General features: G+C 40.9%; 1 protein-coding gene across 1 annotated transcript; it reads left to right on the top strand.

Annotated features, from left to right (window-relative positions):
• Positions 1-1,668: 1,668 nt before the first annotated feature.
• cep76 (centrosomal protein 76) lies at positions 1,669-25,935 on the top strand (the record flags this gene model as incomplete). The annotated part of the gene is made up of 13 exons (XM_083919181.1): positions 1,669-1,731; positions 2,622-2,799; positions 3,248-3,307; positions 4,992-5,216; positions 5,312-5,497; positions 6,417-6,514; positions 6,594-6,722; positions 12,256-12,447; positions 17,441-17,607; positions 18,071-18,230; positions 18,748-18,921; positions 21,866-22,083; positions 25,721-25,935. 13 exons carry the CDS (start codon positions 1,669-1,671, stop codon positions 25,857-25,859), a joined length of 1,989 nt encoding a protein of 662 aa, XP_083775307.1. The 3' UTR covers positions 25,860-25,935.
• Between the last annotated feature and the right edge of the window lie 1,078 nt (positions 25,936-27,013).

Genomic DNA, 27,013 nt, shown 5'->3' with positions numbered 1-27,013 from the left:
GTGAAAGTGGAGCAAATCTGTTCTCTAGTAGAATCCCTGTGTCTTTGGGCAGTTTGCTCTTAAAGAGACAGAAGTTTATGTATTGAGGCCCCAGAGAAGTACGTCTCAAAAGGGTCGAATAGGAGGATTTTATGGACCCACAGAATGTTTTCTTTTGTTTAACCAAATGAGCTTTGTTCTGTTGTAGTCTTCTCAGTTCTGAAACAAAAATTAACAATACCCTTTTGTTAGACTTATCTATAACATCTTTCCATAGACTATTCATTGTTTATAGACTAGAGCAGTTTCAGACTTCATACTTGATGCCATCACAAATTTGAGTTTGAGTACTCTAGTGTTTTAATATGGGAGAGACGAGTTCATGTTTAATTATATTTTTGAACCGTTTTAGGAATGACGTATTAAAGTTGTGACGTTCACAAACAAACCAAATTTAGTGACCGGCTGGGAATCCAGTTGCAGTTGCAAGCCATTGTTTTATTATTACATTTTTTTAATCACTGTGTTTCACACAGATGCACACCCAAGCACCTCCTGTTCTACTCCACTGTGTGAGACAGAGAACAGGCACATGCTGATATGCAAATATATTTTTCCAGCACCTTTAATTTTAGGCCACATAAAAGATTCTGTTTGAGATGTTCTGTTGTTAAATGTTCTTGCACTAAAAGATGTTTTGCATGGAAGTTCATTGAGGCTTGTTTAGTTTATTTATTTATTGTGCCACAACGTTTTATTATTATTATAGGTGTTGCATGAATAACAAAGTAAGGTAGCTTCATTTACACCCACACATTTTTTACAAAGGGTAAGTCCAAAAGAGTGAGCTCACTGTCAAAGCAAAGGGATATGGCGCCACCTTGTGGAATGTTTACAATGACTCAGACATTTAAATCGAGTCCACACATGCCAAATTAAATCACAATCAGTATTTCAGAATAATTCAAACTCAGATAGCACACAAATAGAATATATATATTGGTGGGATGTCTAAGTTTGAATGATTTTGATCCAAATATTACCCTGTCATTCCTCCCTGTGATTATTTCCCGGAAAAAAATAATCTAGAGGCTTATAAAAATATATATATAAGTGAGCCAGTTTTTTTTTAACGGCCCTTCAAAGAGCGGTAAATTGATGCATTGATGTTGGCATTTTGAAAATGTCCATGCGTACTTCCCCTTTAAATACCCGCTACAATGTGGACTACAAAAGGGTCCTTACCTTGTTGTCGTAGATGACAAGACAATAGGGCAACCACTACTTTTCCTGAATCAAATGCCAAATACTTCTTCAACCAAAATGAAATAGAAATGAATCAAACTTCCCCTAACATTAAGCATCTCGTCAGGGATATCCCACTCGACGTGTGTTTGGTTCTAACAGAATAGTTGAATACAACGAGAGTTTTGACCACAGGAGGCTGTCAGGCATCAGAGGAGCCGGAAATCCCGCTTGCTTTTCCGCCACAGTTTAAACCTATACCGATGTCCATGGTTTAGACTGGCAGTTATGGCTCCTGTTGCTCCACAGCCTGGTATAGAAATGTGATTATATTATATACGACACATGTTAACAAGGGAATATTGCTCAAACACACGTTTATTGCCCCGACGCCACCCTAATACTAACGTAGCTAGTTCACATTAGCTTTGCTCATCAACAGTAATGACTCTGCCTCCAGAGAAAACTTCCGAGCTGAAGCAAATCATTCACAACCATCTGCTTAAGGTGAGCAAACTAGCGTCACTGAGCTGCTCCGTCTGTACGTTTGTGTCCCTTTGTATGCCCTGTTATTCACTAACGTTAGTTCACACAGTTACTGGAGGGAGGCTGTTAGTGAAATTCCATTCAAACAAAACGTTAGCAAATGAATGTGTTATGTACTTGCTCTTTGACAAAAGTTCATATTTATAAATAATATTTTTTACGATATTCAACACTATCATGAGCGAAAGAACGAGGTCGCGGGTACAAGCGGCCGAAATTAGTTTACTTAGGAGGGTGGCTGGAGTCTCCCTTAGAGATAAGGTGAGAAGTTAATTCATCCGTGAGGAACTCGGAGTAGAGCCGCTGCTCCTTCGCGTTGAAGGGAGCCAGTTGAGGTGGTTCGGGCATCTTGTAAGGATGCCCCCTGGGCGCCTCCCTAGGGAGGTGTTCCAGGCACGTCCAACTGGGAGGAGGCCTCGGGATCCCCCAGTTACAGCTGGTTCATGTGGTCCGGGAAAGGGAAGTTTGGGGTCCTCTGCTAAAGCTGCTGCCCCCGCGACCCGATCCGACCCCAGGTAAGCGGTTGAAGATGAGATGAGATATTCACCACTACGAACAGTAACGATTATGTCAGAAGAGAATATTTAAACAATGTTTTCTTAGGGCTCTACTGATAATAACATAGGTGACATTTTCAAGACTTTAAGCACTGCAGCATGTGATGTCAGTGGGAGTCCAGTCTTCATGAATTTACTTTGGGGTGAGGAAAACCAAAGATACACAATTAACCTTAACTGACAAGGAGTCCGTCTTTACAAGATGTTGGGATACCTCAAAGAACAGCTCTGTGCCTCTTGTTTTGGTCAAGTGTGTGGGAGTGATGTTATCCTTCTGTTTTTATTGGTGATCAGATGGACATCCATGGGAAGATTCGAGAGGTGCTGGCTGAGACTGTAAGGGATTACCAAGCTTCAGCACATCCATCTCTGTCTGAGGCAGATTTCCTACATGCTCTGCAGCGCAGGGGCATCATAGATGACGTGATGAAGGACCTACACTTTACCCAGGTTGGCCGACACTTGCTGTACAGTAACACACAATTTTCAGATTTACACACTTTATGATTAGGCCGACAGCAGTTCACAAGGAATTTGATTCAAAATTGAATCTAGAAACCATCTTGTGATGCCGCAATGCCAAATCGGTCCAGTGGCGTACATCCATTTTCAAAGTCAGCCTTCATTTTGCGTTTCAAGTTTTGTGACTGTACCTTGTACGGTTGTGATGTTATCTATCACAGTGACAAACACACACACATTCACAGACAAGGTGAAAACATTTCATGCGTCACTGTTGTGGCTGGCTCTTCCTAAGTGAATGTGAATAACTTATAATAATAAATTCAGTGTTTGTGCTAATGTGATCCCAGCTGTAGATAATTGTACGTAGTCAATATGAATTCATTCATCAGCTGGTGTTTGGTTCTTTTGTTATGTTGGTCTGTCTTGGTAGGAAGAACTCACAGATGGAGAAACAGGATCCCCTCCAAAGCCTGCAACTCATTTTATTGACAAGAACATTACTCAGCTAAAAAAAAGTAAGAAGTATCATTTACTAGCCCAAATAAACCACATAATAGCATGGCCTCTTTTCTTCCACTCAAGTTATCCTTTTTATACTGAAATGTCTCTCTGTCTCTACGTGTTGGAACACCCAACAGGTGGGGACAGAATTTGGAAGTTTGAAAGTTTGGATACCCTTTTGACATACCCTTTTTTTGTTTTCCTGAAATGATAATGCATAAAAAAACATATTTTTCCAGATTGCACATCACCTGACATCACCTGTGGTGACTTTGATTACTTCAGAATAAAATCAGCTGTTCCTTTGATATTACTTCAGAATAAAACCAGCTGTTCCTTGAGGATTCCGCTCCTAGTAGTGCATGGTAACACAAAGAATTGATGGATAGGCACAAGTCCGTAGAAGGATATAAAAAGATTTCAAAGGCTTTAACTATCCCTCTGAGGACCGTTCAGAGTATTGTCCAGAAGTGGAAGGCATATGGCTCCACCCAGACCTGGCCTAGATCGGGCCGCCCCTCCAAACTGGAAGACCGAGCCAGGAAGAAATTGATCAGGGAAACTACCAAGAGGCCAATGGTGACCTTGAAGGAGTCTTAATGGCAGAGGTTGGTCGATCTGTGCATGTGACAACAATTCCACAAATTCTGTATGTATGGCAGGGTGGAGAGAAAGAAGTCTCTTCTGAAATAATAATAGACCAAAACTGAACTTTTTGGGCTGAACTCTAAGTTCTATGTTTGGCATACACCAAACACAGCACACCACCCAGAACACACCATCCCTACAGTGAAGCATGGTGGTGGCAGCCTTATGTTGTGGGCTTGTTTCTCTTCAGCAGGGACTGGGCAGTTGGTCAGGATTGAAGGGAAAATGGTCCTCGTCCCTCTGTTAGACACTTGAAAATGGGCAGGTGGTTCACCTTCCAGCATGACAACGACCCAAAACACACCTCCATAAAAACAACACAGTGGATAAAGGACAGGAAGGTGAATGTCCTAGAGTGGCCCAGTCTGAGCCCTGACCTGAATCCTACAGAACATCTGTGGCTGGACATGAAGAGTGCAGTCCATCGCTGCTTACCACAGAATCTGACTCAACTCCAACAGTTCTGTAGGAAGAATGGGGAAATATTTTCAATCTAGGTGCACAAAGCTGGTAGAGACATATCCAATGAGTCTGATGGCTGTAATTAAAGCAAAAGGTGCCTCCACAAAGTATTACATCTGGGGACTCATCACCTTTACAACCCTGCTATTCTAGGTTTTCATTTTTTATTCATTTTCAGATATTTTGAAAAAAAAAAAAAAAAATCATCACACGGGTATGATATCATTGTATATGTATTATCATTTCAGGCTGTAAAACAAAAACGAGACTATTTCAAAAGGGTGTCATTACTTTCTATAGACACTGTACTTCTCCCAAATAACACACACACACACACACACACACACACACACACACACACACACACACACACACACACACACACACACACACACACACACACACACACACACACACAGACACACACACAGACTGTACACACTTGTTTAGTTAATATTCATAGTTTTGTAATTATATGTGTACATGTTTGAAATGGCAAATGTTAAGTGAACTCTTTTTTTCCATGCCATTAATGCCCTATTGAATTGAATTAAATGTTAAGTGCAGACGTTCTTTTCATTCTCTCAGCCAATATTGACCCATCCAGGCGGTACCTGTATCTCCAAGTGCTTGGTGGTAAGGCCTTTCTGGAGCACCTCCAGGAGCCAGAGCCTTTACCTGGTCAGGTGTGTTCTACATTTATGTTCTACCTCCACTTCCGCAACCAGAGGTTTCACTCAAAGCCAGTGCCATGTGCCTGTGAACCTGACCTGAAGGAGGGTTTCCTCTTAGAGATCCACAGAGATGGCACAGGTACATGTAAATATCACTGCTGGTGTCAGTTGTTATCACATGCTGTTGCTTCATGTGCTGAGTTTGTAATTCTGTAACTACTTTTCAAACTTCAGGAGAAGGCAGTAAAATGGCTGATGCGACCACAATGTTGTCTTTGTGTGATCCGGTTCACTTGGTGCTGATCAAGACAGACACCTCCAGTGAGACAACCCTGGTCTCGTCCTACTTCCTGGATTGGAGGACAGTCCTCAGCTCGCCCAGTGGAAAGACCTGCTTTGCTGTGGAGCTGATGGGAGTTGGTGAGTGAATACAAGAGTGATAGTGTTATACTGAATTATTACTGTATTTCCTTTTTTTTCTTTAAGGCTAAGAGTGAAGAACAATTGATGCAGTTCATTGGTAAAGTATTAGCAGTTTATTGTGACATGCACATACAAGTGGAAATATGAAATTAAGTATTTTCTTACCTAAATCACGTATCAAACAAAGCCTTTTCTCCTGGAAGGGACACACAAAGCTACCTGTTTCTATTGCTTATGTGCCTGAAGGCAGTTGTGCCAACTTAGATCTTTTGGATAAATGACAGTATGCTCTTCATTAGCTGTAGTAGCAGTAGAGTATTATACACTAACACAATCACAGTGGTAAATACAATGTAACCAGCTGTAATCATATTGCACACTTACTCAAAAGAGTCCTAAAGTCATTGCCAGTTAGGCATGTAATTAGAAGATTTTGGTAACCAATGGGTTTATTCACACATCCATCATGTAAGTTGCATTTTAGAAACCACACCTGTATAACACTATAAATAATTTTTTTTTTTACAGTTGAATCTGTAAAACATTGGCTCCTGACCTTTTTGGCTGGTGATGTCTTGAACCGAAGCAGATTTCTTCATTTGAAAAACATGAATAATGTTAGAGGCTATAAGATGCAACATTCTGCAATAAAGATCAGAGAAATATTATCGAAGCACTCTGGAATTGAGTAACAAATACAATTTTTCATATTGATCTTTTGAATCCATGGATGTAGGGGTCCTAGCCCCCAGGCTGGAAACCGATGTTGTACAGTATTAACAGTTATCTTTGTACAAGAGTAAATTAGTAAACATATGCTAGAAATATAAGGTTTTTGAAGAACTTGCAGTTTAGTCTCTTCCCAACTCTCAGTGATGTGGCACCAACTTTCAGTAACATGCATGTCTGTTTCCAGGAAGTGAATGTAAAGTCCCAGCTGGTGTTTTGACTGTCAGCCTGGAGCTCTACCCTTCTCTAACAGAGACTCTGAGCACTGACATCATCAGTACACAGGTCAGCACTCAGAGTCTCATACCCAGAGCATGCTAAAAGAAACAAAGCTCTATATGTAGAAGCTGTGTTTCTTATTCAGCAATCACTGGAGAGGCAGAGGACGGCAGAGAAGGAGAGACTCTTCTTGGTTTATGCCAAACAGTGGTGGAGGGAGTTCCTTGAGATACGTCCATCACACCACTCCAAAATGGTCAAGATCTTTGCACAGGTTCGTCTAAATGTACGTGTTGTTGGGGGGTGGGGGGAGATTTGAAACAAACTGATAAACTTGATTGTCTTTTTGCAAATATTAATTCATTTTAAATTTGATGCCTGAAACACGTTCCAAAAAAGCTGGGACAGGGTCAACAAAAGACTTTGAGGAATGCTCAAAAATCGCCTGTTTGGAACATTCCACAGGTGAACAGGTTCATTGAGTGTCATGATTTGGTAGAAAAGGAGCATCCCTGAAAGGCTCAGTCATTCACAAGCAAGGATGGGACGAGGTTCACCACTTTGGGAACAACTGCGTAAGGGCTGACCGATTTGGGTAAATAATGTAAATGTGACCCCCCCCAATATTGCAACTGTGATTTAAAAAAACAAAACGATTTTATCCAAAATACTAGACAAGAATTGCATGTTATTTCCCATTGGCTATGTCTATTTCTTAGAATTAAATTGAGAGACGCATGATTTATAAAAATCATTATCACAGTAGTTTTTCTCAAACATGTATATTTACCATCATCCTCTTGTTCGAATGTAATAATTATAACAATTATAAAGCCAACCATTAAATAAGATTGGTGTGAACATTAATTCTCAAGTCTGTAACAAATCACGGACAAAAGTGGCTTTTAAAAAAGGCCATTGTAAGAAAAATGTGGAGTATAAACATATGGCATACACATTCATAAATAAGTCTTCATTGGGGTACAATTACGTCTGCCAACAATCTGACTTGTCCTCCTGAGTGAATAAAGTCTTATCTGTATTTACATACACTTGAGATCAAAATTAGTGAACAAAGTATTAATTCTTGATTTATTCTGAAATGTTATTTTTTATTGTTCATAATTTGATAGAATATCCGCTGTTCCTATACCACTGCTGTACCAGCATGTTTTTTTTTAAATACCCAAGGCACTTCAACAAAAGCCTTTATTTTGTGAAAAAAAAACTGTGCTCAAGATGAGGGGACAGTAACCATTGGGTCAGAAGCGAAGATTTCAACAATGTTTTCTTCTCTGGGATTCAAAAATGAACAGGAAGTGTAGAGGCCACAGCTTTGAATTACTTCAGCACATCTGCACCCACAGGACATCACTAGTTTCTCACACTGCTCTGGTTTGATCTTGGTTAATTCTGACTCAGTCTCTTCCACAGTTCACTAACTGGAGTGGGTTTCTTACACATTACTTTGTCACCAAGGATTTTCCAGAGATTCTCTATGGGGTTTAGATCTGGACTCTGTTCTGGCCATTTTATTGTTTCAATATTCTTAGCTTCAAGGAACTGCTTCACCTGTGTTCAGTATGACAGGGGACATTGACTTGCATGAAAATTGCAGCTGATTGGGAGACAGTTGCATTACAGGTATTGCATGTTGCTGAAGGAGGTTCACATAAACATTTGCATTTACCCTGCCATTTAGCTGTACAAGAGGCCCAACTCCTGCAGCAGAAAACATCCCCCAAACCATCACACTTCCTCCTCCAGATGTAACGGACTTCTTTACACACTTTGGGTTCAGTCATTCCCCAGTCCTACGCCCAACATAATGTTTCCATCAGACCCAAATAAATTGAACGTCCTCTCATCACTGAACTTACTCTGGACCAATTCTCCTCTGTCCACAAAACATTCTCCTCAGCAAAGACAAGTCTAGCCTTTTTATTCTTCTGCTGATGAGAGGTTTGGTCACTACAGAGTGGGATTTCAGTCCAAAAAGCCTTAAACGACGAGACACTGTGTGCAGAGACAGATCCTTGTCCTGTTCAGAACTGAACTGGAGACCAACTCCAGCTGCAGAGTTGAACTGATTCCCGGCCGGCCTTTTTGAGGAACTTAAAAAGAATCTGTGTCTTTTAAAGTTTCAGTATTCTTGAAATCACAGACTGAACGCCCAACTTATCTCTGATGAGGTTCATCCCTTTGGCCTTTATCTGGACAATCTGCTGTCTCAGGGTTTCAGTCTCCTTAGAGCAGCTCGCCATCTTACAAAGTAACCAGGAGAGCTGCAGATAAATAGGGTGTGTCCAACAAATAAAGTGAATTGTCACCAGGTGCAGATTAACACTAATAGCTGTGAGGAATCTGAAAGTGTTCTCTAATTTTGATCACTGTTTTTTTCCCACGAAATAAAGGTTTCTGTTGAAGTGCCTTTAAAAAAACATGCAAATACAGCAGTTGTATAGCCACAGTGGATATTCTATCAAATTCTGAACAGTAAAAAATAACAATATTTCAGACTATGTCAAGTATTAATAACTTGTTCTCTAATTTTGATCTCCAGCGTAGGACAGGTAAACACTGTGGAGGTTTTCCATGTCCTTTTGGTCTATAAAAAACTATGAATGTTAGCGAGGAACATAAAGCACTATGCGGCACCGGTAAGGCTAAACATGTTTTTGCCTTTTTGCTCAGAGCCAGTTTGACTGTGGAAGATTGGAGAAGGAGATCAGCGAGACTTGCTTGTCACTGCCCTGGCATATTTCAAAAGCCTGCATTGCACTTTTGTTTATATTGCAAGATCATACTCATGCCACACAACGGGAGAAGGAACCTTTGTTGCCTAAAAAACGAAAAACAGAATTGAAAAGTCATAGTGACCGTACCTGAAGGCCACCGTAGCTTCTACTACACTTTTAAGCTGTGATCACACCGCACGTGATAGATTCGATGAAATTGCAAGAAAAGCGAGTAACGTGCTGCTTGATCATATTTCAGGGTTCGTACAGGTGCTTGAAATCCTTGAAAATGCTTAAATTATAATGTTTCCAATGTTTGAAAAGTACTTGAATTTTGGATAAAGTAATTGAAAATGCTTAAAATTGTATCCGCAACTCTTTTACAAAAATTGCTATAGAATAGGAATTTAATTTAATTTCTAACATAATTTTAGTTGTTTATGGCATAATACCATCTTTTTAACGTGATAAAAAAAGTGAAATAATATTTTTCAATATGTATGTGTTTGTAAAAGTATATGTAGTTTGTCCACATACTGTATAAAAAATGGACGTAGCCTCTCCGCTGAGGTCCGTTCTCTCAACTTGATCCAATCGTTCTTGCCTACGGTCGCCATCTTGTCAGACTTTGACTCCACCTCATTTCCTCTGACCAAAAAAGGGCATGTATGTGATGTTTGGGGAGGGAGATACGTGCATCTGGCAGACATATACCTCTGAGGAGAAGTGAGGGCCAGTAGCATGCTGTCACTCAAGAGGCCGCGCCCCCTGATAATAATACCAATAGATCAATTTTATATAGCGCTTTTTTCATTACTCAAAGACGCTTTACACATAAAACAAAATAGACAATCAAACAGGAAGCACGTTAAACAACACTAGAACAAAAGAACATCACATTAATAGAAAAACATAGGGTGGAAGATGGTTTTTAGTGACTGACTCTTGAATGATGGGAGTGTTTCTGTGTTCCGGGTGGCGAGGGGCAGGGAGTTGAGGTAGGGGCGGCGATGGCAAAGGCTCGGTCCCACAGGGTGCGATATTTGGCTTTGGTGATGGGGGTGTGAAGGTCGGCCTCAGCAGGGCGTCAGCAAGGCGTCAGCAAGGCGTCAGCAAGGCGTCAGCAAGGCGTCAGCGGCGAGTGGGGCGGTGGCGATGGAGGAGATCAGTCAAGTATGAGGGTGCAAGGTTGTTTAGGGCTTTGTAGGTGATGAGGAGGATCTTGAAGTGAGTGATGGGGGAGTGATGGGAGTGATGTGTGCTCCCGAGTGGGAGGGAGTGAGTGAGCAGCAGGGCGGTTGAGTTTTGAACATATTGCAGTTTTTGAAGTGCAGTGGAGGGGAGGCCATAAAGGATGCTGTTGCAGTAGTTGAGTCTGTAGGTAATGAAGGCGTGGATGAGTGTTTCGGCGGCTGAGGAGGAGAGAGTGGGGCGAAGGGGTGCAATGTTGCAGAGGTGGAAGAAAGAAGTTTTGGTGACGTGGTTGATGGGTGACTTGATGACTTGAAGGAGAGTGTGGGGTCCACGATGATGCAGAGGTTTCTGACGGGGGGGGGGGGGGGCTGTCGATGCAGAGGGAGAAGTTCTGGCAGGTGGGGAGGATGGATTTTGGGCTGAAGATGATGATTTCCATTTTATTGCTCTTGAGTTTCAGGAAGTTGTGGTTCATCCAGGTTTTGATGTCGGTTAGGCAGTTGGTGAGGGTAGAGAGAATGGTGGGAGTAATGGCTTTGGTGGTGATGTACAGCTGGGTATCATCGGCATAACAGTGAAATTGAAGACCATGGCGGCGGATGACGTGACCTAGTGGGAGCATGTACAGAATGAAGAGCGCTGGACCAAGCACTGAGCCTTGAGGGACTTTGTGTTATACAAAATAATTCACCCCCCTCAGTGTTGTCATGGAGATATGACCTAAACATACAAACTAGAATGGATTTTGTACTAGGCCTGTCCTCTGTGGACAAATTGGAGCAGATATATGAATTAAGTTTATGTTTAATTATGCTGTGAAAACATCCTGTTTAGCACGGGGGTCATTTGGTCTATATATGGTTATATACTCTTTGTATGGTAGAGTTTGAACTGTGGATGCAGTGACTAACTGTGTTCACAGATGACAGTTTTTGGAAGTGTTCCTTTGCCCATGCAGTGATGTCCACTACACAATCTGTCTGTTGTCTGTGTGGAGTTTGCATGTTCTCCCCGTGTCTGCGTGGGTTTCCTCCGGGTTCTCCGGTTTCCTCCCAAAATCCAAAAGACATGCACGTGTTAGGTTAACTGATGACTCTACAAAATTGCCCTTAGGTGTGAATGGTTGTCTGTCTCTGTTAGTTTCTATGTGCCCTGCGATAGACTGGCGTCCTGTCCAGGGTGTACCCCGCCTCACGCCCGATATCAGCTGGGATCGGCTCCAGCCCCCCCGCGACCCCGACCCCGGGATAAGCGGTTGAAGATGAATGAATGAATGAATGAATGATCCTATATTTGTTTTCATACAGAGATTTCTTCAGATTCTCTGAATCTTTAAATTATATTTTGAACCGTAGACGATGAAATACCCAAATTACTATCTATTATTAATTATTATTGAGATAAACTGTTTCCCAGTTACTCATTACTTAGGAGATGATACAAGAGCTGTTTCCTTTTAGCCTTTCACAACTTTTCCAGTCTTTTACCACTGTCACAACTTTTTTTGAAACGTGGCATAAAATTCAAAATGGGCATATCATTTAAAAAAAACAAAGAAATTTCTGTTTCAATATTTGATATGTAGTCTGTGCTATTTTCAAGTAAATATGGGATTTCAGTGTTTTTTGCAAATCATCACATTCTGTTTCTATTTACATTTACACAGCATCCCAGCTTGTCTGGAAACAGTTATATGCACACACTGATGGGGGAGTTCCTCAAAACAACCTCGTAGATTTACTGTGGGCCTCTCGTAGCCTGGTTTAGTGAGTTTGTAGTTTACAGAGAAGACTGTGATTGATGAATTCTGAACCCCTCAAATGCATGTCCCCTCCAAGCTGCCCCATCACCTCTGAGTGTGTCTGCTCCCTGCAGGATGAGAATGGCGTCAACAGGCCAGTGTGTTCTTACATTCGTGTCCTGCGAGCAGGCCGTCTGCTAGAGAGCCCTCGACAGGCGGCCCGCTTCGTCAGCCTGCTGGCCCACGAGAAGGCCCCAGTGGTGGGAGGAGGAGGAGGAAAGCAGGAGCAGTGGTGCACAGTAATGGCTTTCCTGTGTAGAGGGAAGGTAAGTAGAATTGGCCAGTGCCTGCGCGGTCACAAGACAGATTTCAGATGACAATGCACTTACTGTGCTGCTAGATCCCAGTAGTCAAAGACAGAGATGATGACAGCTTTTCACAGCAAAATCCCTCTAAAGTGCGGTGGTATGTTTGTAATCCCATGTCTTGGTGGCAGACGTTACTGAAGCGTCTATAACAGTTCCGTCTTGATCACCAATTTCAAAGTGTCCAGCAGCAGAGCAGACAGTGAAATGATCAGTAAATGTACAGTTTAGGTTACAGCTTGCCCCTGAATAAACACTGCAGCTCCTCAGTGTTCCTTTGTCTTGCCTCTCAGCTGCTGGGCAGAAGTGAAGAGAGTCTGTGGGATTAAACCAGAACTGTGTGCGCTGCTGTCTGCTCAGGCTCCAGACACAACACACTCTGCTCCGCCCAGGCTGCAAAATGTACATAGATTTCCTTTTTTCAGCCTTTCTATTGGGCATCAACCTTATGTTTACGCACTTATTGTTCAAAAATTAAACTTGAATCTTGAATAAATGCTTCATGGCTGAATAGATTAAAATGATTAAATTATATCTGTTGCATGAGTGGTGCAAGTGAAAAACACACCTGAGGTGCCTGTAGTCTAGACACAGGTTAAGAACTAACCAAGCGGACTTCCTGGATTTTAAATTTCTTTTATGAATCTATTTAAACATTAGATATATATATTTTATAGATCTAAGGATGTGTCAGCTATGTTACTTCGTATGGTTTAGTGTCTTGCTTGTGACATACAGTGCTGTGAAAAAGTATTTGTTCCTTACAGATTTCTTCTGGTCACACTGACGTGTTTCAGATCATCAAACAAATGTTAATATCAGACAAAGACAACCTGAATAAATACAAAATGCAGTTTTTCACCGATGATTTCATTCATTAAGGGAAAAAAACTCTCAAACCAACCTGGCCCTGTGTGAAAAAGGAATTGCCCCCTAAACCTTATAATTGGTTGAGCCACCCTTGACAGGCACAACTGTGTTAGTTTTACGCACACCTCCCAAAAAGTTCCACTTTTCAATAGTCTATTTTCTCAAAAGTCTTGGGGATCATCAAAGTGTTTTTTGGTGAGATGGGCCATTGTGTTCTTTTTGGACAGCGGTGATGGATGCCATTTTTGCCCCATCTCTTTCTTCTTGTTTAATCATAAACAATGACCTTAACTGAGACAAGTGAGCCCTGCAGTGCTTTAGATTTTGTTCTGGGTTCTTTTGTCACCTCCTGGATGAGTCGTCGATGTGCTCTTGGAGTCATAATGTTCGACTGTCCACTCCTGGGAAGGTCCACCACTGATCAATGTTTTCTTCATTTGTGGATTTGCATAGATTTTCATCGATATCCCACCAAGTGTTATATTTTATCTCCCACAGTCTCCTCATAGTAAAAGTCTGTGACCATTGCGTTTGATGTGGACATTGTTCTATCGTGACATTGAGGCCGGTTTCTTGGATTACTTTCCATCCATTTCTGCATTGTTGCACTGCAGTCTGATGGAACCTTTTTACATTAAGATTCTGATTTATTGACTCCAGACCATTGTTAAATGATGATGACATCCATTATAACAAAACAACGGCACCCTTCACTGGTTTTAAAGAGACATATCATGCAAATTTTTAGGTTTGAATTTGTATTTTGTTTGTAAAAAAAAAAAAATCCACACTCTTTATCTCATACCGTCTGTCTGAAAACACTCCATTTTAGCACCATTCTCTTAGTTACCTTGCACATCGCAATCACATGTTACATGAATATCCATCTTGTCAGATTCAAAGAAATACGTTTATGCTTCATCCAAAAGTCTGCCGACCAACAGCTACTGGCAGTCGGGGAGAGGGGGCAGCTTGTTCAAAACAACAATGGAGGCTCCTTAAGAGGTTGGCTTAGATGCTGCGTTTTTCTTCACTGAGAGAAGAGAACGCCACTGAGGACTTTTTTTTAATGGAAAAGACGTTTTCTCTCTCCTCCTGATTGAGAGAGTTTGATGGTTCATCCAGTCACCTGCCAGGTATGCTTTGAAAGCACCTGCCATCCTATCAGTTTCTAATGAGGCCTTCTGAGATAGTTTTGTGAAACAAACCATCTGAAGAATCAGGTCTTAAAGCCTGTCCTCCTGAAGAAGTCAGGTCTGCTCTGATTGGTCAACGATTCAAGGTCTTTTCAGTTTTGATATTTTCACAGTATATAGCACCTAGACCTGCTTTATAGTCAAAAAATAGAATGGATAGATAGAATAGAATCGAAGTCTCACCTTTCACAATATGAGAGCTTTAAACATGCTAGATGTTTTGCAAACCATGCTTTGAATGTGATAGTTGATGTGATATAACCTTCATTTAATCAGATAATCTAATGCATACCTACATTCTTACCCTGTGGAAATAAATCTTGCAAGTCACGTTGTTTGTATGTGCAGTGAAATCACAGCCAGCCACACACCACCTGAGAATCAAGGTGATTTTGGGCCTGATTGCCTGGTGGTTCTAAAGATTATCTTGCCAGATGTTCCAGTTGTGTGAGGTTTGTTGGCAGTGTGGCCAGGATCTGATATCCTGTGGTGTACACTGAGGACACGCAGACATGTGGGTCGCAGTCATGTGGGAAAGAATGATAGCAGACTAAAAGCATACTGTCGGATGACATTTAAAGTCAGTCAACCATTGTTGCTGCATGATGTTATAAACTCCCCAACTGTGATGTCTGTGATGATTTTTTTCTCACCTCCAGCTCAGCTGAGCTAGGAGGGTGGTCTGGTTGCCCTTGTGTCGTGAGCTGTTATACAGCTGTCGGGAGGAGAAATATTCTGGACATTATGATAGCTCCAAGGAAAGACACCAGTACACCTACAAGATTATTAGTCCTCACCAGGCAGTGGCAGAAGAAGTACTCAGTAGTAATACCACACACACTAGAAATACTGTGTTGCAAGTAAAAGTCTTGCATTCAAAATGTTACTTAAGTAAAAGTACAAAAGGATTAGCAATAAATTGTACTTAAAGTACAAAAAGTAAAAGTACTGTCACCTTTTTCACCACTTGTGAGTTTGCAAGTCTGTGTCCTAAAAAGATCTGCTCCAAAAGTCAGAAAGCGTCACGAAGACTTGGTTCAGCTGCATTTATATTTACTCCATTTCTGAGCAAAGCCGATTGTGTCATTTCTGATGATGGAGGATTTGTCCAGAGTCGACTGACTGATGTATTTTCATCTCTACTAGATAGTGGGGAATTTCCCAGACCACCACAGGATAAATGGTCCTTGCCTCTTCTCTGTGAGTGGCTGGCAAGACGGACACAATACAACTCTCACAAAGTGGCCCCTGTAAGCTGTGATTTATGAGTTTCATTCCAGGAAAAATTAATTTAGCCTCATCAGTCCCCAGCCTGTTCCGATACTGCCGTCCATATTAGCTCTTCTGGGGAACATCTATCATTCTGACTTGCCCATAGCCCGAGCCAGCACACAGCAGCAGCAGCACAAGTACCCAGCTCAACCCAGGCCTCTTTACGAGGGAAATAAGAGTTGCTTCCTCTCCAGCAGACTATTCTTGTGTGAATTCAACAGTTCTGAGAAAGGCTAACAGTGCAGTGAAAACAGGATATAGTGTTTCGGTTTAAACAGACTGTTGTATGGATATGATGAATTAGAAAAGCAACAGGGGTGGTGTGAGAAGGGAAGGAGATATCTTCAAATCTGTCTAAATAGAGACAATTAAATAGACTATGTCAATATTTCAAAATAAGAGCTGAATCTTTCAAGATAAAAGTCACTATGTTTCAAGAATAAAGTGGTTATATTTCAAGTATATAGTTGCAGTATTTTGGGAATAAGGTTGTAATATTTTTAGATATAAGTTGTAATATTTCGAGAATAAAGGTGTGATACTTGGAGTATAAAGTCGTAATATTTCGAGAACAAAGCTGTTGTAATTTGAGAATATAGTTGTAATATTCTTACATAAAAGTTGTAATATTTTGAGAATTAAGGTGTAATACTTGGGCCATAAAGCTGTAATAGTAATGTGAATATTTATAACTAAATATATATATATATATATATTAAATTAACCTGACTCCACCAAATAGATTGATTCACATCATTCTCATTGTCTCAGCATATCTATCTGGGAACTCTCGTTTGGAGATCTTTTGGGAAGGGGCGAAAATACTGGTTGCTGATTGGATAAACCATCAGCGTGCCAAATCAGATCAACGAAGCATATGACGTACTAACAGAGCTTCGAGGCAAAGCTCAGAGAGTAAACAAGATAAGCGGAGCCAGTTGGTTGATTAAACTCTTGCTGAAACCAGTCGGGAGAAGAGAAAAATGATCTTATCCTCTCAAGAGAAAGCCTCCAGTGGTGTTTTTTGCTCTTCTTTCAAAGAAGGAATACTCACTAATTCTGATAAAATTTGCTCCATAGCTGCGCTCATCTCATCCGTGGAAGCCGCCATGTTGTTTACACTGAACAGTCGTTTCTCGTTGCGTAACACTTAAACCCAGCTCAAAACCAACACCGATTGGACGTTCACTTGGAAAACCGCTCAAAATTTTCAAAATACAATGGAGCTCTCGAGATCAGGATGGTCTCACGAGGATAATATAAAATTTGAATATTTCAAGAATAAAGTTCCAAGAAAATGGCCTATTTGAGGATGGAAATTGATTTGAGAACAGGATATGTAAGTCTACCTACTAGATTTTGTTTCAAACCACTTATCTTATGATCCTCTGAGTTCACTAAGGGCTCATTGTTTGTCATACCAGGGTTAAAGGAAAAGTGGTGCAGTGGTGACTTTGAGTTTCTTGAAAAGCACTATATAAATACAACAACAACAACATATTATTATTATTATTATTATTATTATTATTATTATTTTTATTATTAATACGCTTATAACACTAATGGTGATAGAATAGTTTCCACATTTCAAACTCATCACCATCTTTCCTCCCCAGGGGGACTGTGAGGACCACGCCACCCTGCTGTGCAGCCTCCTGCTTGGCTTTGGCTTGGATGCATACGTGTGTGTGGGTACCAAAGCCAAGGGAACGGCACACACCTGGGTCCTGACCCGCGGCACTGATGGGAGCATTACCTTCTGGGAGAGTCTGACAGCACTCAGGTCCGATTTTTTTTTTTTTTTGGGGGGGGTGCCCTCTAACAAAAGATTTGTGCATATATGTCACAGTATTTAACAGATGCTAAAACCAAGCATTTCTATGAAGTTGTTTTTCTTCTTTCCTGTCAGAAAGCTATTCCCATCAAATGTGTTGGCCAGGCTCTGGACAAAGGAACAAGTCATTTAATTTAGGTGTTTATTCAGTTCTGGGATTTTGGCTGTCAATTTTTGTTTTGGCCATAAATCACTCATCTTATAATGGAGACTTGATTTCATATATTTCAGTATTTACAGAAACTCAGTGATATGAACTAGCTATTTGATTTCAGCAAGTAGTGTTTTTGAGGAGCTTTTTTAACTTCTGAAATATTTTTGTGTCCCAGCCTGTAGAGTTTCATTAACTTCAGGGTACTTTCATATGATTCCTTATTTATTCCTCACTCATTCCCTTGAATTTTTCTGGCAGATACCTGCACCAGGCCATAGACCCAGATGCCCCGCCCCTGGCCCCCCAGCCCAAACCCTCTTCCCCTTACCGCACTGTGGGCTGTGTCTTCAACCACCAGAGCTTCCTGGCCAACTGCCAGCCCACTGATGCTGTGGAGCTTTGTGTCTTTGACTTCCAGGTAAGACAATGGTGTCCCTCAGTTTCCCCAAAGATTAAATACATTTATTGGTATATGTTATGGTCCATCTTCAACCGCTTGTAAGCGGTTGAAGATGAATGAATAAATGAATGAATGTTATGGTCCATTGTTTTTATATATTGATTATTATGGCAGTTAAGTGTCATTTTGCTGCGCACATGTTTGGTTTCCAGGTATTGTGTTAATTGTCAGGGGCAGGATTTGGTGAAATGACTTTCAATATGAAAATTGTTATTTATTTTATTTTTTGCATATTAAATCTGCCGGAGGAGATCTAATCGGATTTTAAGGCAGACAGAGATAGCCTAGAGCAGAGAGAAGCGGGCTTGTGTTGCCAGGGAAATTAAATCTGCAACAGTTCCATTCATCAGCAACTCTTGTCCTGTCATGTTACCCCTAAAGGAAGGCAGCAAACCTCCAGCGGCTACAGTGTAGTGAGCCTAGGTAGGAGCATCAGCTAAATACCTGCATTTTTTCCGCCTCCTTTTCCCTGCAGAATCAGTCTCGCTGGAAAGCGATGAGTGAAGAGGCTCTGAAGTCCGTTTGTGCCCCAGGCTCCACCACCTCTCTGCCCCCTCTGCCTCCACTCTGCGCCCCGTCTCTGGATCCCGCTTCTGCCAGCAACCAGCTGGAGCTGGAGCTGCGCTACCTGATTTCTGAGCACAGAAAGGTAAAACACATTGGTGGACTAGAAATGGCCCCTTTTAAGTTTGTGAGCTTTTGCTTATTTAAGTCATATGTGCTGTGTTGAGAAAGAAAGCTGCTCAGTGCATTTTAGACAAGTGACAGCTATGTTTCACAGCTGTAAGGAAAAAAACAGTTGGTGTATTGCTAGGAATAAAAAGTGCAATTGCAACAGACTTAGTGAATAAATCACGGCAGACATGAAGGATGGGACTTATTTGCTTCCACTCAAGAGACAAAAAAATCAGGAGCCTCATTTATAAAACAGTGCGTAGAATCCTACCCAGAACATTGTGTTTGCACAAAACCATGAATGTGCTGCGCAAAAAGAAAAAGAGATTTATAAAACTGAGCTGCGCACATTTGCAATCAGTCTTTCCTTTATAAATACAGATAAATTCCCAACTGCGGTGAATTGTGCAGGTATGATTATGCCCTGTGTCATCCCACTTTTTCTCCAACTATCTTCCATAAATGGAATATGTTATTTAGCTCATGAATATGGACGCTATCTTAATAAGGACGTTACAGTGACTGATGTGAGGGAAATGACAGGAATAATTTGGAAGGCCTTAATGTGTTTATATGTATAAAGCTAGAAAAGAAATAAAGGATGCTATTCGAGAGCATTATTTGCGACACGTGAGATCCACACATCAATACTTTCTGTCTCTGCAGGGCCAAATTTGACTGAAAAGAGATGAATGTAATCATTTCCTAAATTAATTTTTTTTCAGTTTCTATTGAAATACCTGTTCAATTCCTAATTGTTGGACATAACTTTGCACAAAACTTTTTCACAACTTTCTCCAAACGGAGACACCTGCCAACGTAAGCAGTCCTAAAATTCAATTTAACATGATGATAAAAACATGTAGACTTGATAAATAATCCAAACTGCATCTTAACTGTGTGCCAACAGTATTCTCCTATATCAATATAGCTATCCATAACTACATCTAGGCTTTATACAGTGTGAAATAGATTTGCTACCAATTATTTTATAGTTAATGTGTGTGTTTTTTCTGTTGACTGAGGCGTATTTCCTGGGGTTTCCATCAAGTGTCGCTGATTCCCGAGTCGGAAAAATTTTGGAGCTGTACTCACAGGTGATAGTTGGCGTAAGAATACGCACATTTTCCGCAAATAATTTTGCTATAAATACCGACGTTTGCCACTGCACATTTTACCGCACATTTCTACCTGTCTATGCAAGGTTTTTGTGCCCAGCAAGCTTTATAAATGAGGCCCCTGGTCTGTGTGGAGAGGAGACTGTAACAGGGCTCCAGACTGCGACTGAATTTTACATCTAGTTGCACATGCGTGACCAGATGTCTCGCCATATTAATATGTAAGAGGCTAAACAGCAACTAAGACAGGAACAATATGTAAGCACTGTAAGAAGATAGTAACACAAACACGTAACACATGAGCCCAGCAACTTTATTAACATCAGGCTACAAGTTCTAATAACAGTGTCCACACCTGACGGTTCTGAAGCCTCCGTATGTGACGACCTGAGCCGAGTGACAGCAGAAAGTTACTAAACCAAAATAGTTTTCATGTCGGCTCTATGGGAAGACATCAACAGTGTTTCACTGATTCATTGACTTTGTTTCTCCGCCCAAAGCAGTGAGTGAGGCAGCAGGTGACACACAGACGGATCTGATGTAGAAGTCTGTGTAGATACGGTTCATATGTTTAAAACACATAAGCAGAGTGATCTGATCAGTCAGTGTAGATACGGTTCATATGTTTAAAACACATAAGCAGAGTGATCTGATCAGTCAGTGTAGATACGGTTCATATGTTTAAACACATACAGACTGATCTGATCAGTCACTGTAGATACGGTTCATATGTTTAAACACAAACAGCAGGAGAAAACTCTGGTGTGAGTCGATCCACTTAATAAAATGTAAACTGTCTGTTCTGTGAGATGACTGAGTTACGGTCGTCACACCGCTTCTTATCTCACTCTCTGTGGTGACTGTATGTCGACATACAGTGGACCGGATTGGGGGGGTTACTTAACCTCCATGAGTACTGCAGGCTATACCGTGGCTAACACAAGAACTATTTAAAGGCACCTGCAGCACCACCACCGCTCTCTGCTAAAATCAACCCCCCTGTAAAGAAAATACTGGCATTTTAAAGTAGTGTTGAAATCAAGCTGCTTCTCGTTCTTTGTGACTCAATATCGTGTATCCTCTCGTCAAACCCCTAACTCTGAATGTACACCAAATTGTTTTATATTGTAATGTCATGACAGTGATAGTGCTTCAGTTTACCTTCTGATGCATCTTCAAAAGAGCACAATGAAAATGTGACACTGAATTTGAAACGGCACATTGTCATTTCTGCATCTATTATTGATTTACTGAGTCTGCCCCTAAAATTTCTGGTTGGGCCCCTAAAATTTTAGTTGGGGGCCAAGTGCTCCAAGTTAAAAAGGTTAGTCTGGAGCCCTGTGTAACCTCCCTCAAATGAATATATAAACTAATATGCCATATTTCCATCATGTTTTCCACATGATTTTCCAGGTTGGACTAATGCTGTTTTTATTATGTCAACAGTACTGGATTTCTTTTGAGGTTTTTCTAGAAATGTGGTTAAAATGTTTGCTACATTCATTAAATATTATAAAAATATACTGAATAAGATCATGATGTGTATTTCAGGATTGTATAATGAAATGAAACACCAGGGGTTAGCAGCTTACACTTTAAACATGTTGTATTACTGCATTCTGAATTACCTTTAGCAGAGTGATTGTTCGTAAAAATAAGTCTTTTATGTTTTAAAATATAATGATTGAATGCATTAACTTGCACAATACAAACAGCATTGCCAGAGAATTGGCGTCGGTGAAGTGTCTTACATCACATTTACTGAGTACAGTGTGAGCTCTGTAGTGCTCTCTCCTCCAGGACTTGGACCTGGCAACAGCATGGGACGACCACCTGTCCTACCTGCTGTCCTCGGCACTGTCAGCCTATGAGCTGGAGCGTTGCACCGGTGTCTCCTGTGGCAACGAGGAGTTCCAGGACGCAGTGAGGAGGGCGGTGCCAGATGGACACACCTTCAAAGGCTTCCCCATCCACTTTTTGCACCGCAACGCCCGTAGAGCCTTTGCTACCTGCCTCAGGTAAACTAGCGGGTAGCATAGCGAATTTGTTGGGTTGTAATCGTCATGTTGTTTGAGTGTCCTTGACATCAGAATCCGAATTCTCTTTATTGTCATTATACCTAGTACAATGAAATTTTGTATGGCTTCTTACACTTACACTTGGCCCAGATGATCCATGCCATGCTTTAGCGTAAATGTCCCCCCCTCCCTCTTCCCCCACGGCCCAGGCCCGCTGTGACCTCACACTGTTCAAACGATCCGGGCCGCAGCATGATTGCTTCCTGCTTATACGTCATCACCCCTCTGAGTTTTTTTGCTGTCCAACTGTTTTTGAATATTCTCATCAGACCAAATCTGCAGTAAACACTCCACCTCCGCATCTGACCACTGTGAACTCTTCAGTGGCATCTTTTTAATGTCCGTCTCGGGGGGACAGTTGTATCACTTCTCTCAACCTGGCCTTGCCCAGGAAGCGTGCCGTGCTTGGACACGGTACGATTGGACAGTGTGAGTGCGCCCTATGGTAAGTATTCAGGAAAGCAGCTATTTCAGAGTACAAATGTAGACCTTTACTGGAATATCTCTAAATTGATTCAGTAAAAATGCTTAGTCAGAGATGTCCTCAGCTCAAATGTATCAGTCATTGTCAGGAATTTTTTTTTCCACCAACCAAAAATCAAAGATTAAAGACATTTCCCTCATAACTTATTGGTATTTTCTTATTAATTAATAAGGGACACAGTTATAAATATACATACTAATCTAATCTAATTTCCATATATTTTGTATGAACCCTTAAACACTTATTTTGAAAACCTGGAGTAGTCACAGGTAGGAATGTCACAAGATCCGATACTTGCCATACCTATCGATTCTAAATTAAAAAAACACAGACGATGCATTTTTTTTGAGGCACCAGAAGTACAGAGGCACTGTAAGTGTTGGTGCTATGACTCTTCCTAGGCAGTATAGAGATATAGAGGGTTCCAGTCATACTTGCATTCAGATAAGAGGTCAGAAAGAAGTGGAGCTCACTTGGCATAACAAACCCCACGTGTACCAAAGTCAGGAGTGACGCTGATTTGACTGCACTCAAGCAAGATGGAATCATGTCAGCTGTTTTACCACTACCATAGTCTTGCACTGACCTTTCTGCCCAGCGCTGTGTCAGCACAATCACCACAATATGAAACCTGTCCATTCTAATGTTTACAGCTTTAGTGTCTAGTTCTGCTTTTAATGGCAAAGTGTGAAACATTCCAGATTTGTGAAGATCGGTTTTCTGTTCATTACACTTTGGATTTAAAAGGTGAGAGTGCAGGTTGCATCCTAATGGACCGTCCACTATTTCCAGAAATGGATGTGACGTCACTCATGGACTACAACAATAAAAGCGGCAACTTCCTCCTACCTCCACATAGGCTAAAATGATGCAATTGAATCGATTCAGGCATTAAAGAATCAATTTTGAAAATCGTTCATAAAGAACTTCATACTTGCTCAAATGAATCCCCCACCTGTATTACTCATGACTGCTGCTTAACACTGTGTGCCACATGTGGAGGTACATCATTTATACATCATGCCACTTAATACAACTTTTCCCGTAGGATACACCAGTAGTTCCTCCAGAAGCCTGCTCTCTCTTCATCCTGTTGAGGTGCATAGGAGTCACAGGAGGAGAGAGGAGGAGAAAAAGCACAAGTCAGCATAATGAAAAAGCACTCCATGTGTGGTGGAATTGAACACACAGCGCCCAACATGAGGTGTGTGTATTCTGAGGACTGCTGTAATCATGCTGCCTGGGTCCACACTTTGAATCCACCCACTCCACTGAGATGACTGATGGTAACCAAGTGTAACGAGTTAACAGTAGGTTAAAGTAAACATGTAAAATACAGTAAGCTACAGTAATGCTGTATTGGTGGGAAATATTCACAACATTTTGAAAGTATTCAAACTTAGACTACTGTCACATATTTAAAATGCATGGCTCATTACCACGGCCATTTCATTTAAATAAGGAGAAACACATGTTGCAGTAAGTGATCTGTGCGTCCAGGAACAAGCTGTGAAACTTGTGGTTCTATGAGGTGGTGGTATTCTGAACACTGAACCTGTGATTTCAACAAAAAAAACTTTTAAATATGCTGCCCTTCTTCCTGGAATGACGCTCAGAAGGACCTGAAATTGTCCAAGCTGATTACTGCTGGGGGGTTTAAGTCCTTTTTAAAGCATCGAGAAAATAACACTATTGACCAACGTGACTGCTTCTGAAGTTTTTCCACTGAAATCTTTTAAAAACCAGAACCTTTTTTATGCATCATATCTGTTTTTATATTGCTTTTTGATTTTATATTGTGCTATTTATGCTGCCCTCTTGGCCAGGTCACTCGTGGAAAAGAGATTTTGATCTCAATGAGACTGTTACCTTTACCATGTGTGTTGGAATTGAACACACACTGTGTCCCGAGCTTCTGCCAACTGACGTGTGTTAGTTCATAGTTGCTGTGCTTGCAAGGGTTCCTGATAAGGCTGCAGAACTCTGGGAATGTTCAAGGTGGAAACTTTCAATGAGAAATAATGATTATTAACAGAAATAAAATGGAAATGTAGGGGTTATTTGCTCAGGCTGTATTTCGCATGTTGTGCAGATATAAACAAATATTTTACCATGATCATGAGCAGACAGATTTTAGCTAAGAAGTTTGAATAATCCCTTTATTCATCCACTGAATGGTTTTGACTTTAATTTAATAAATAAAGCCAATAGTTTAAATAAAGTGAACTAATGGGGAACAGTACTTTCAAATTCAAGATGACAGTGTGGGTTGTGTGCAAACTTAGGGTTCAACATGAACATATCATTTATAGATGAAATGTTTTACAATAAAGAATAAATGGAAACAGATGAATTAAAACTCCTCAGTTAACTTTAGCATTCACAATCAAGCTACATTCCACATGGTAACAACAAGCTAACAAAAACTAGAATAGAATAGAATGGAATTGCTTTAATGAGCCCAGAGTGGGAAATTATTTTGTAACAGCAGTAGTGGGTCAGCAAATAAAACACTTTGTACATAACATAGAATCAAATATATACATAGTGTATATATACAGTGCACAGTGTGCTATAAACAATAACAATAATATATACAACAAAATATGCAAAATATACTATAACAATAATATATACAAAAAAAAACAGTAGAGAGAGCAGAGTTCTCTGTCAGGCAGAGGTGAGAGAGTTATTATAAAAAGTGATTGGATTATGGCAGGAAAGATTTTTTGTATCTGTTGCTACGACAGCGAAGCTGAAGTGGCCTTCTGGAGAAGGTGCTCTGCTGTCTGACCAGTGTGAGTTGGAGAGGGTGGAGAGGATTATCCATGATGGATAACAGTTTTTTCAGTGTCCTCCTCTCCACCACAGCCTCCAGAGTGTCCTGTTTGCAGCCAATCACAGAGCCAGCCTTCCTGATCAGTTTGTAGCAGGGGTTATCAAGTTATTAACTGTTTCCTTTGCTTTAGACTGGTTAAATGAAGTATCATAAAAACATTGATTGGATTCACTACAGTATTGCATTTGTTATTTTATACAAGACTTTGCAGTATTTCATATTCCATGCTCTGTCTGTTTTCACTTCCTCTGCAGGTCTCCGTTCTGTGAGGAGATAGTGTGTTGTCGTGGCGACCATGTGAGGCTTGCAGTCCGTGTTCGTGTGTTTGTCTATCCTGAGAACGCATGCGCTGTGTGGCTCATGTTTGCATGTAAATACCGCTCTGTACTCTGACCACCGGATACACCAACCCTGGCAGCTTCTGTTGCACATTGACCCAGGACATGATTTAATATCTACAGACGGATACACACAGGCCTGGCTCTTACGCATGTGTGCATATACAGTGTCTACAGAAAGTCATCCTATCCTTTTGAAATAGTCACTTTTTTTTTGTTTTACAGCCTGAAATGATAATACATTAAAAAAAAAAAAAAAATTCCAGCGTGATTTACACATTTTGCCTTAAAATGAAAATGAATAAAAAATGAAAACCTAGAATAGCAGGGTTGTAAAAGCGATGAATCCCCAGATGTAATACTTTGTGGAGGCACCTTTTGCTTTAATTACAGCCATCAGACTCATTGGATATGTCTCTACCAGCTTTGTGCACCTAGAATGAAAATATTTCCCCATTCTTCCTGCAGAACAATTGGAGTTGAGTCAGATTCTGTGGTAAGCAGCGATGGACTGCACTCTTCAATTCCATCCACAGATGTTCTGTAGGATTCAGGTCAGGGCTCAGACTGGGCCACTCTAGGACATTCACCTTCCTGTCCTTTATCCACTGTGTTGTTTTTATGGAGGTGTGTTTTGGGTCGTTGTCATGCTGGAAGGTGAACCACCTGCCCATTTTCAAGTGTCTAACAGAGGGACGAGGACCATTTTCCCTTCAATCCTGACCAACTGCCCAGTCCCTGCTGAAGAGAAACAAGCCCACAACATAAGGCTGCCACCACCATGCTTCACTGTAGGGATGGTGTGTTCTGGGTGGTGTGCTGTGTTTGGTGTATGCCAAACATAGAACTTAGAGTTCAGCCCAAAAAGTTCAGTTTTGGTCTCATCTGACCATGTAACCTTTAACACATGGCATCAGAATCTTCAATATGTTTTTTAGGAGACTTTGTGAATTTTTTTCAGAAGAGACTTCTTTCTCTCCACCCTGCCATACATACAGAATTTGTGGAATTGTTGTCACATGCACAGATCGACCAACCTCTGCCATTAAGACTCCTTCAAGGTCACCATGGGCCTCTTGGTAGCTTCCCTGATCAATCTCTTCCTGGCTCGGCCATCCAGTTTGGAGGGGCATGTCATTTTTTATTAATTTTCAGAATTTTTTTGGGGAAAAAATTCAATTGAATTTTGTTAGGCAAAAATGTGTAAAG

Source organism: Echiichthys vipera, assembly GCF_963691815.1.
Source record: "Echiichthys vipera genome assembly, chromosome: 8".
NCBI lineage: Eukaryota > Metazoa > Chordata > Actinopteri > Perciformes > Trachinidae > Echiichthys > Echiichthys vipera.
The sequence above is the reverse complement of the archived record's forward strand: the minus strand, read 5'-3'. Positions and strand labels throughout refer to the sequence as shown.